Source organism: Pocillopora verrucosa, chromosome 3 (genome assembly GCF_036669915.1).
Source record: "Pocillopora verrucosa isolate sample1 chromosome 3, ASM3666991v2, whole genome shotgun sequence".
NCBI classification, from domain to species: domain Eukaryota; kingdom Metazoa; phylum Cnidaria; class Anthozoa; order Scleractinia; family Pocilloporidae; genus Pocillopora; species Pocillopora verrucosa.
Window position 1 is genome coordinate 7,893,631 of NC_089314.1, and position 12,440 is coordinate 7,906,070.

Consider the following 12,440-nt stretch of genomic DNA (forward strand, 5'->3'; position numbering starts at 1 on the left):
AAAAGTAATATTACCTTGAAAACGACGTGACGTGTTGTAGTTTCAAATAGACATATATTACCAAATTGGGTTTTGAAATATTAATTTCTTCGCTTCTAAGATAATTTTTACCATCTTTGTAAAAAAAAATAATTAAGGAAAGTCTACATTATAATAACAATAAAGAACCTTTAAAGAGACATTTTATTTGGCCTGTATTGAAAAGCTTGACTGAAAGGAATGATCATCATGAAATCTCTGGTAAAATGTACTCATAACAGATCTCATCACTTAATGCTTCATATCTGACAATACTCCTTTTCATGAGCTTGGAACTTAAAAGAATTAAAATTCGAACTGAAAACGTTCGGAAGAAAGATATGTATTTAATGAACTAGTCAATCATTAAGTAAACTGAAATTAACACTGCCTGTTATGACGCCACAAAAGTTTAGTAAATGTTGCTTCCTGAGGCCACGCTAAATTTAATTCAAATTCAATGGAGCCTTTCGGTAATTTTCGAAAGTAAAATTAAAGAGATTGTTTACTTTAGTTATGGCAAAGAAATATATATGTTCTAACATCACGAAATCAAGAAAATATTTCCTAGGTTCCATGCACCAGAGAGATGAATAATCATTACTAAATGTAAATGTTTGCCAAAGTTGATGACAGATGCCACAATAATTTCTAACGAGCAATTCAAGGTAACAATACGTAGAACTCAGAGGCATACTACTTCTTAAGATTTGACAGGTTCTGCTCGCTCACACTGAGTAGCTTTGTTTTCCTTTTCTTACCGTAATCAGTGATTTCGGGGTGTAGTTGCTTGATTGCGGCGTTTCTAAGAAATACTGAACCTTAATATGGTGGAGGGAAATTCTGTTTACCAGAATATTACCAGAAACGCAAGCGTTTTACCAAGGTCAACAAACCAGAAATGTTTCTTTCTGGACCCGCTGAACGATTATAAACCAGGTGAACTTCTGTATGTGGAATCAGTGGTTACTACAGCGATAAATTTTTTTTGCTCGTTTATAGCTACTTCGGGAAATGCAGTTATCATTCTCACTTTCTTAAAATCAGACAATCTACGCTCGCAATCTCATTTGCTTCTGTGGTGCCTGGCTTTTGCTGACTTTCTCACTGGACTAATTGTTCAGCCGTTTTACGGAGCCTACAAGATAGCGTATCTTTTCGGACATACCTCTGCCTCGTGCACTTGCAGGGTCATTACAGAGATAGTCGCCTGGTTTTCGGCTGCGGTTTCGTGTGCGTTATTCGCCGCTATTACCGGAGAGCGCTACCTCGCGCTTCACTACCACCTCAGGTACAACGAGCTAGTCACCACGCGAAAGATTCAGATGTATCTTGTCCATCTCGTGATTGGTACAGGAGTTCTAAGCCTTTCAAGATTCGCCGTGAAGAATGTAAAAATATTCTTGTACATCAATATCGTTGGTTTGCTGCTTTCAGTTTTTACTTTGTTGATATCTTTCTGGAAAATTTACAAACAGGTTCGCCGACATTTCCTTCAGATACAAGCGCAAAGTTCCGTGAGTACAGGACGCCAACCCATCGATGTTCAGAGGTTTAAAAGAACCGTCATCAATATGGCGTATGTTTCCGGTTTGTACATGGTATCATACCTTCCTTTTACGTGTGTTCTATTTGCGTATGTGTACGTGGGTTTCACGAGCGAAGTCGAGGCGTTTTATGACATCACTCGTACCTTAGCTTTTCTGCCTTCCTCGTGGAATCCTTTTCTCTATTTTTGGAAAATGCACGAGTTACGAGCTGCGGTGAAAAGTGTGATCGGAAAGGATTCTGCGCCACTTACTGAGGTCATGGAGTTGTGACATAAGTAAACAACGATTTTTACACAAATAAACCGGTGGAAAAGGACCTTATCCTCCGAAGACAGGATATTACCTCTCGCAAGTGTGACATGATTGCTTAAACTTTAATTTACAGGTAGTAAGGTACTCGACCTATCGGTGAAATTAATTTTTTTTTCTAAATAATTTGTCCTTATTGCATACTTCTTTCAAATTTACGAACCATAGGTAATAACGCATAATTCATTTCTTTTACAAATATGAAAAACAAATGGGACATAAAGAACGTTACCGCCTCTCGTTTGGTTTACCACAGTTAAATAAATACAGATTCATGGATTACAAGCAGTCCCTTTTTTTCGGCGAAGTCCGTCGTCCCGACGGCGCGCTTACATCAAAATTAACGTTCGCTGATTTCTTTATTACTGCGGCGGACTTCGCCGAAAAAGGGGAATTGCTCTTTTTCTAATAGATTCGTTGAATTCCATACTTTCTAATCATGCACGGCTCTTTATTTAGTCGAAAGCTTCTTTAACATGTATCTAAAATCGTGACTTTTGAATATGATGGTGCACATTTTGTCGTATTGAATCTTTCGGGTTTCGGCTTTATTGCAGCCAGGCTGTAAAAACGCAGGGCCTTAACATTACAGAAGAAATCCGTAAGCGTGCCTCCATTTGATAATGTTGCCTTCAATGACAAAATATTGACCTATTTGAATAAACTTTGACTCGACAGGTTAACCCAATTTTTCGTGAAGCTGCTATATTTCAAGTTCAGGTGTCAATGCTGAAGTGGTCCTTCCCGAATTATTCATGATCTTGGACATGCATTTCAGCGATGCATTTTGAAAACATCGAGAATATAAAAAGGAAAAAAAGGATAAAATCTTACCCACACCACCCCAACCCTCTCCTTACCCTACAATTCCTTCCTCCGTTGTCGTCAAAGAAAAAAAAATTTTTACGGCGTTTTATTTTGCTAGATTTTTTTTTTCTTCGACAACTTTCTTTTGTTGAAGAAACATCACTCTTTTTAAGAGAGAGGCTTCCGATGACGGTTAAACATATCATTTTCAGATACAATTATTTTACTAATTCACGCGCTTATTTAACCCTTGTAAGGTAGCTTTCAAATTTTCCTCGCTGTTGAGTGCATCCGAGGAATAACTGCTAGCTGGTCTTTTTATTTATTTTTTTAACTGTTTTCATTGTCGGAACACTGTTTTATATTTTGGCAGTTATTTATTCAACCCTACGGCCTCTCTATACTATTTCACCTTTTCCTCACCTGTCAAAGCTTTTAATCCTCTCTATCTTGTTTTCCAAGAAACCTTTGCATGCGCTCAAAGCTTTTAACTCTCTTTATCTTGTTTTCCAAGAGACCTTTGCATGCGCTCAGGAAGCGATTCCTTTCAGAGATATTGTACATTTCAAACTTAAGTTCCTCTTTCAACACAAAACACACTTGTGTTCATCTTAATGGATCTATGCTATTTTCAATAACAGCTTTCCGATTATCTATACTCCGGAAAAGCGAAAAACCTTTTATCATATTTTCAACAACTTTTTTTTTTCAAAATTATGAAATGAGAAACGGAAGGTGAAAAATTTTGGTGTCATACTTTGGGCAGATATTTAAAAACCTTAGAGCTGGGGGAATCAGGCAGAAAAAAAAAAACATGATATTTTTAACAAACTTGCTTGAACAATGGCCTTTGAGATATAGAGAAGGCAGGAAAGGATTGCCAAATCCCTTCTAATTCTTTCTTCAACCATTCTAATTCATTCATAAAGAATTTAGAAATTTACGGCTAACAGTTGTTATGATCCATCAAATGTTTTTGTTCGTGCGCGATTGGTCTAAACGCAGCGTGAATGAATATCCCTCAGCCAGAGCGGAAGAGGTCCTAAGGCCCCCCCCCCTCCCCCTCCCCCTCCCCGAACTATTTATCGCTCCAGGTTTTCCTCGAGCTCACTAATTATTCAATATGAAGGCTTCTGCACTCGATCAGAATATTTATCACACGTTTGGAAGCAAATTTTCCTGGCAGCCAGGCCATTTTTTAATTTTTTCGTCACCTTGAAGTCCCACTCAATAATATTTTAAATTTAACCAAAAGCTCATTTTTTAATAAACTTTTGTCAGTCCTACTCGACAGCCTTTTGCCACAAAGCGACAGACTCCTCTGTCATAGGAGATATGATCATACATCTGCTGGAACAAAAAATAACAGGACCCCTAGGAATAGAAAATCGATAGCCGGCATAAGCCGACGCCATGATGGCCTAAGACAACAAAGTCACATCAACAGTGGCTGTGTAATTGAAGTAAACCAAGATGCACTCGACTACTTGTTTGAAGCACATATATCGAGGTTTACCTTAATTTTCTTGATAGTGATTTGACCATGCTGCAAAATCACAGTCATAAGGCACATTTCCACCATCCGGCTCACCCCACCCCACCACCCCCCCCCCCTTTTTTTCCCATTCCATTACGTAAAAGCCTCTCCATTAGAGGACTCTATAACTTTATTAACATAGCCACCGACTTATTTTTCTGAATCGTTATGACAAATCTTCTAAAATCTTTCGTATCTTTCAGTCTGGTTATCATCCGTAGAGAGAAGGCATGGTACTGAGAAAAATGAAATTTACCACGCTTACATGTATACACACGAGGCCTTCCTCTGCTGGCCAGAGATTATTCAATTATAGGAGAGTAAACTTGTGAAATTCATAAGACAAAGATTTGAAACTTTGTAAAGGTCCTGCAAACTTTAAAAAAAATTTAGAAACAAAGATGTTTAACAAGTTTTTAAAACAAGACTTGTTGTAACATATAGTTTCATACATGATACATTTATTCGATGAACACATATATTTTATTCTGTCTATGATATTTGTTTATCGTATTGTTCCCTGAAAAACCTGTGTCTGGAGTGGACAATAAAGTGAAACCTTAAACCTCTCATTCATGGTTAAAGCTTTCTGGGTTAAAAACGCTTTTTGCACTCGATTGTAAATTCTAAGTTCAACCAAATTAAATTCGTTTTGAAATATCCCTCCTCCTCAGCTCCTTGTAAAGCCTTCGACTATGGGCCTATGTTTATATGAAAGCCGTGCCGATGCTAGATCTTTTAAAGTATACCCACTCTTGTAATTCTACCATAAACTGAAGCTTTGTCTGTATTAGAGCACGTCTAGATGATAGTCCTGCAATTCATAGATAAGAGAGAGGTTTAGAGGAAACAAGGAAACAAGCTAAGCACACTTTTGCAAAAGTTACACAGCTGAAGCTCTGTATAAATCTGTCTTCAAAAGTTCTGTTTACCTTCAGTCAGAACTAGTCAACTTGAATGCTGAGTGAAAGTATCGCCATATGGCCACCACCTGTTTGTATTTATTCAGACTCTCCCTCCAGTACACGTATTTGCTTTTCACCTAAGTCTCCTACACTCCTTCAGGAACCCTATTTTATCTCTCAAAGCTGAATAAGCGCAACTTCTCATATGCGAAACCATAAGATTTTAAAACTTGTGGTCGCAATTTAGTTTGATTTTCTTCGCCATACTTTTCTCTTGTGGTATCTTTTGAGGTAATAGTAGATTTGCATCTTGCTGTGACAATGCGACCTGAGTTTGTATATTTTACTAGGTAAACACAACAGCCATAGTTTGTGCAGCTTGCTCTTTTTGAATGGCAACGTGAGTTAGCTCTTGGCAGACACTACAGAAAACAGAGCTAGATATAAGCTTCGATTCTTGTTAGATACTTCATCATTGAAACAGCTATTTGTCAGCGAGGATGAGTAACCTTTTTTCGTTAATTGCGGTTTTCCTTTTCACCTTTGAAATAGTTTGGACACTTAGAGGTAATTGATAGGGACCTTAACAACTTTCGATTTGATTCTTTGGCTTTTTAAAAGATTTTGTGTACATCTCTTTTACCCTTGTAGCTAGGTTGCACAACTCTCCTCCTCGATTTCTTCACATGGAATTGGTAGTTTATTCACTGGTAGTTCCTTTGAGTTGTAGATGGTTCGATCGCCTAAAGAAACTTTCCTGACGATTATCAAACAGCTTCAGCAAAGGCAAATGATTAAGGAGGCGCAAAACAATATCCACTCCTAATACAATAGAGAGTTTAAACACAACCAAGAAATACCTAAAATTATTTTCATTTTTTCTTGGTGTATGGCGCAAAAAGGTAGGCTCCCCAAGCATTTCGTCTCAAGGCGTTGGTAAACACTTACAGATTGTAGCTATTAATTTCAAAAAATATCGAAGAGCCTTTGAATGACTGTTTAAAGCTCTTCAAAATTTCATTTCTTGTCATTTAAGGAGAATTTCTTTCAACTCCTCTCATCATTTAACTCCAATTGATTTCATTAATAGTCCCTCGCTCGACGTACGCCGGCCGCCAGCTGCTCGTAGGATACTGGGGACAAAACGGAGCAGGACCCGCAAATGGCCCAGCAAACTACGAAAAGTCGCTGCTTGAAGTGTGCAGGACAACAAAATACGACATCTTAGCTGTGTCTTTTGTCATTGTCTTCTTTGACCCAAGAAACAAAGGTAAAAAAGTGTTTTTTGAGTTAACCTGTAATAAAGCAAATTTAAACTGAGAAGTAGAATGTATTCGAACATTCAATTGCCTTTGTTATTCTAAGCTTAAGTTATGAATCTCTTGCCACGCTCTGTACCAATAACATAATGGACCTAAATCTGTCAGAAATATGTTCTGTCCTTTACTAAGCCTTAATGTCAATCAACTATCAAAGAACTGTAAACTATACCAAGCCAGGACTACTTCTCAGTCACCAAAAGAATAGGAGGCTTCTGTTAGGAAGAGAAATTCTGATTACCCCAACAGAATTTAGAATTCAACACTACAAATGCTGGAGACGAAAAAGTCCTAAATTATATTGAAACACGCATATATTTCTTATATACGCTCTTTTCGTCCTTTAGGTCTTCCAGCACTGAACTTTGCTTATCACTGCGAGACATCCGTTTCTCCAGAGTATCCTTTCCTGTTGAGATGTCCAAAAATAGAAGAAGGGATATTAGAATGTCAGAAAAGAGGAAAGAAGGTCTTGATGTCTATAGGTGGTGCCACAGGTGATGGAACTCTACCCTCCGCTTACAAGGCCAGAGAACTTGCCAGAACTCTGTCCGATTTGTTCTTAGCTGTGGGAAATCGCTACCAAGATTTGAGACCTTTTGGAAGGTATCTGCAATTTATTTGAACAAGGCAACGTAGAGCAGAAATTGTTTTAGGCATATCTCAGGGAATAGCGGTGAGTAGGAAGCTAGCCTGCTGGAATCCGTTTCGCGAGATTCGGGTTCGAGAAGCTTTCGCGTTGTTGTACTGTGTTCTTGGGCAAAACGCTCTAATCTCACACCCTTTCCCTTGAGCCAATTGTAATGATGGGTAGTTAAATGCATTTCTGGTGGGTTATCAGCTATGTAAAAGTAAACCGTTGCTTTGTGCTGAGATACAGTGATAGTTTCGAACAGTATTAGTCCCACTCTCAAGATCTTAAGAGTAATTATCTCTGCCATATTTTTTATGCTAGTTCTGAGAATCTAGCATCGGACAAAGTGATTTCCCCAAATTGATATTCTTTTTATTCTCATTAACTTTCTGCCTATTTTTGTGCGATTATTGTAAGGAGAAATAAGCTATTAATCAATTTTTGACGTGAAAGGGTCAAAGACGTAAAAACTTTAATTCGTTAAGACTGACTTTCTAATAAATATGTTCATTAATTCAACATTAACGGTTCGTTATATGAACGGGGCAAAATAAGTCGCAGATTGGCTCAAGCCAACTCTAGACCACAAAAAACAAGACCACACCTTATTGATTTTATCAAAAATTAAGTTAGCCTTGCTATTAATGAAAAGCAGCGAGTTAGCGTGATCAGGTTCTAAGAGCTTCAAAACTTTAAATAATGTTTTCCTAGTGCTGTCATGGACGGTATTGATCTTGACATCGAGGGAGGAGACAAGAAACACTACGGGGAGTTTATTCAGGAATTGCGAACGCTCATGGACAACGACCAATCAAAGGGTTATCTGATCACAGGCGCGCCTCAGTGCCCATATCCCGACCACTTCCTAGGACCTGGGCCGGGGACTGGTATGTAGCAGGTGTTGCATGCACTTAACGTTTAAAGTCAGAAAGGCGTTGCATTGTTTTTTCATCACTATCACATTCCAGAGGTGGTCAATGCCAATGAAGTTTGTTAAAGCCAGCATAAATGTTCATGCAGTGGTTTAAGTTTTTGCTTTTTTTGGTCCAAAACACCGGCCACTACCGTCCACTTAATTTGTGCTTTAAGGCTGACCCAAAAAATAGCTGCCCATGGCGCTAATGCCCTAGACTTGATATCTTAGTTTTGGAAGAACAAAATTTCAAATCAGCTCAGAGCGCTTTCTCTTGATTCCAAAGTCACACTTTAAACATTTTAATAAACCAGTTAAAAGAAATAAGTTTCCACTGGAAAAAGTTCAGGGGTATTGTACGTTAGAACCTGAGAAAACTAGCATTTCAATCAACAATATAAATAATTACGAAATACATGTACCATGGAGGATCTAATTTTTCTAACGAAATTCTGTGTAAGGCCTGGAGGAAGCCGGTCATCTCGTGGACCATCTTTACATTCAGTTCTACAACAATTACTGTCACACCGGGGCTGGTGACTGGTTCGCTGACACTCTGAATAAATGGCTTAAGTTTGCTAGTGGTAAGACCCCACAGGGACCCTTGATTTTTATCGGTCTCCCTGCGGCCACAAAGGGCGCCAGTGGTGCACATTTTTACAGACCACCAGCTGAGCTGGCGAAGATGTATCAGGTACGTAAACTTGCATTTTTATCAAGAGTAAAAAAATGGAAACGTACTCGTTTGGTCTAGAAAAATTGCGCCACCCTCTCAATCAATCAGATGTAAAATTAGTAAAGCAATCCACGTCACCCGCAATTTTCGTGCCCCAGATTTCTGTATTTCTTTTTTTTTCATGACCGCGGCAAATGAAACTGACGCGCATGCGTAAAGACAAAATGAATAAATGTCATAACTTCCAAATATTCCTTGATCGTCTAACAGCTTTATATCTTTCACAGGCCGTCAAAAATCTGCCAGGCATCGGTGGAATAATGCTCTGGGACGTATCCTGGGATCAAAACAATGTCATCAGCGGACAACGATACTCTGAGTATGCTTTTAAGGAGCTTGACGGCGCTATCGTGCCTCCAGTAACAACTCTGGCACCTCCTCCGCCAGTTAGTACACAGGCTCCTCCTCCTCCGCCAGTCAGTACTCAGGCCCCTCCTCCTCCCCCGCCAGTAACAACTCAAGCACCTCCCCCACCGACTGGTAATTTGCCTTTTTTTGTAATCTAGTTTATGTTAACTTTTTCTTGAAGGAAAGCTTCTAAACATGGGTATGGCGTGGAATCTTGAATCTAGCTCCTACCTCTATAGTTTCTTACAAATTAAAGGGGCTCTGTCAAGATATTATGGGTAGATTTAGGTGTATACAGAAATACCTCTAGATAAAATAATATCTCGGAATAACCCTAATCTTAAGATTATAGAGGATGGTTAAGAATAAGATAGATTGATAGGGATTGAAAATAAGAATGATAAATTTAATAAATTCTATCTAAATTGTTAAGATGGATATACTATTTTTAAAAATCTTTTCAATACGGACACCATTTATACTCCCGGTTCCCCTTGCGGAGATGATCCTCGATCCTTCTGGAAACAGTTGATAATCAGCCACACTTAAGTTTACATGGGATAACTGTTCCTGGTGTGGTTTATTTTTATGTTTGCATCAATCTATAAAAATACTCCTCCCTTCTATTTTTTTCTCGATCTTTAAACGCAGGTCCGTTCTCCTGTGAGAGCGCTGATGACGGTATTTACCCAGACCCCAGTGATTGCTCCAAGTACATCCAATGTTTTGGTGGTCGACAGTTTAACCAGTCGTGTCCAGGAGGTCTTCTGTTTAACCCAGAAACAAAAGCGTGTGATTGGCCGCAAAACGTGCAGTGCTGATGTACAGCGGCTAATTATTGTCTAAGCGGGATCATTAAAAGTAGACTGTACTATTAAACTGTTGTCAACTCTCATAAATATGGTACACTCACGTATGGCATTCCAACCATCCCCTCCTTCGATAAGTAACGTTTTCTCTTTTTCTATAACACATTTTTAAAATTTCTAAAGGGGAAAACCAATGGTGGTTTTTCTTTTTGCATGCAACTTAGTTTTTGCCACAAGGGGTAGCTAGTCGTTGCTCAATACCCATCCTTGCTTACTCGTACCTTAGACTGCTGTTAACGCCAATTTTAATTATCAAGCTATCGCTTCCATCTTGATGTGCAATATCAAAGGACGTGCGCCCTGATTGCTTTAAAAGGTCTATCGTGCGTGGAACGAGAAAGATTGGATTGAAAGTTTCGACAAGTGAAAAAGAAATCAAAGGATCACTTGAATTCCTCATTTTTTAAGAACAAAAAATTTCCCGTAAAATGATAGAAGAAAAGTCATTTGATTGTTTATCTCAAGAGAAAAGCAATCTTATTATGTGGAAGAGCTGGAAACTACACCTGTATATTCACCGGATGCACTTAATAAAGGAGAAAAAGATAAAAGCTACTTAGCATTCGATTTGTATGCGCATTCAGTTAAATTGTTACATCGGTCAAATTACATACAACTAATTAGTCTCCATCGACTATTCTCGGTTAAAAAATATTGTTTACCACTGCCAGTGGACGATGTTTACCAACTGGATATATTTGAATTTTTACGTTGCTTTAATGCAGCAAATAATTTCGGCGAACTACCTTGTCACAGACCACAACCGCGTTTTAGCCGGTCATTCTTTCAAGGAGCTATACGCCACAAACTGGTTGAACTGTATTCAGGCTTGTTATGACGAACCAAAATGTATCTCGTACAACTACCAAAGATTAGGGGCTGAAAATGGTGTGTGTGAATTGAATGACAGTGGATTTGAGGACTTGTGCGACAGAGATGAGGTACTTATCTACTCATCCGGCTTTGTTTTTCAACAGATAAGAAAAATTAAGGTAAGTATTTATTGGTTGCATGTTCATTTCAATTGCGGTAAAGTTGGGCGCCTTTATTATGATGAAGCAACAAAGAATTTTAGGGAAGGAAAACTGCAATAGGAAATGAAAGGCCTGAGTTTGGATGCGTAGATGTATGAGAGGCATAAAAAGTAAACTTACATTTTATCCCAGCTAGGACACATGTTATTGCGGTGTCACAATGCCGTATGCTCTTGCCTCCGCTTTCCTTGTGATTCAGTCTTTTAGTTTTCCAAATCCATATCACACTATTCGAAAATTAATATCAGTAGGTTAGGGATGTGCATTGTCTATTTGAGAAGAAAAGCAAAAGGAAAGGCAAATAAAATAAAATAAAGCGCTGAAAAATTAAAAATAAAATTGCAAACTCTTCTCTTAAAATTTTTGACAAAACTTTAAGTAAAACAGCAATGGTTTCTTTCGATTTCGTATATTGGCTGAAGATGACTTCTCTGTGATTATAAAACGTATTTCTTGAACTCAAGTGAACAAATCCTTTTCATTTAATCGATCGACAGTTGTCCAAAGATGATTTGAATGTCCAACACACTGGATTAAGCGTTCCGGAGTCAAAGGAGTTAACTACAGCCACAACACGCACTAAGGATAACACAGGACTCCTGACGCTAAAGCCCATTAATTTGGATGATTAAGTAGCACCTGGCCCTATACTCCCAACAGAATGAAAAGAAAAGCAAAATAATCACCTGAGTAATTCAGTGATAATTCCAATATCACTTTGAAGTAGAGGAGCATTTGCCAGCGTTGTAAAATTTAGTGTTTCACATAACCCGCGAGGAGGGCATGTTTTCTGGCGGGCGAGTGACAAATGTTCTGACTGATTATATTGTTGACAGAGGCAGCCATAGTGAGTTTGTAAGATCGAGAAAAACCTGACGCGCTTCAAAGTGGTTTACAACGAAGAGAAAAATAGGCGGCAGGGGTGGGGATAAGGTGGTTTATTCGCTCCAGGCTTTCCCCGATCTAAATAACTATATATGGTAGCTACAAAACTCAATCAGAATGATAAGCACTCGCTCGCCGATATTAAAGGCCTTCAATACAGTCTGTATTTTCCGACCATTGTGCTTCCAACTAGTGACATCAGAGGATAATGAATTCCACCCAAACCATCCCAAATGTAACCACTGACATGAATTGTGCAATCAAAGGAACGGACTTTGATTAGAATTTACAGGGTGCTGTCCGAAGAGGAATTCTTTATTTGTGTAGCAGTAGCAGTAGTTACCAAATGTAAATCGTCGTGTGTTACACAGTGTTGTAATTCGTGTACCCAATGCAACATTAAGGAATCAATGAAAGAAAATAGTTATTCTTAACTTTTCAATCTTAGCGCAACCATGGATCTGTCTTTACCAACATGTCTGATCTTATTTAGGTGGTCAAGCTGACTATTACTAAAACATACCTTAAGACAAACAAAACCAAGCGCATAAGATGACTAAATGTGACAATAAACTT

The 12,440-nt window shown here is 38.4% G+C and overlaps 2 protein-coding genes across 2 annotated transcripts; both read left to right on the top strand.

Annotated features, from left to right (window-relative positions):
• Nucleotides 1-755: 755 nt before the first annotated feature.
• LOC131774081 (G-protein coupled receptor 12-like) lies at nucleotides 756-2,491 on the top strand. Its single transcript, XM_059090092.2, has one exon. The coding sequence runs from the start codon at nucleotides 846-848 to the stop codon at nucleotides 1,836-1,838; it is 993 nt and encodes a 330-aa protein (XP_058946075.2). The 5' UTR covers nucleotides 756-845; the 3' UTR covers nucleotides 1,839-2,491.
• A 3,117-nt stretch (nucleotides 2,492-5,608) lies between these two features.
• LOC131774084 (uncharacterized) lies at nucleotides 5,609-9,955 on the top strand. The gene is made up of 7 exons (XM_059090095.2): nucleotides 5,609-5,693; nucleotides 6,217-6,396; nucleotides 6,793-7,051; nucleotides 7,791-7,966; nucleotides 8,454-8,686; nucleotides 8,956-9,208; nucleotides 9,728-9,955. Exons 1-7 carry the CDS (start codon nucleotides 5,627-5,629, stop codon nucleotides 9,895-9,897), a joined length of 1,338 nt encoding a protein of 445 aa, XP_058946078.2. The 5' UTR covers nucleotides 5,609-5,626; the 3' UTR covers nucleotides 9,898-9,955.
• The last annotated feature ends 2,485 nt before the right edge of the window (nucleotides 9,956-12,440 follow it).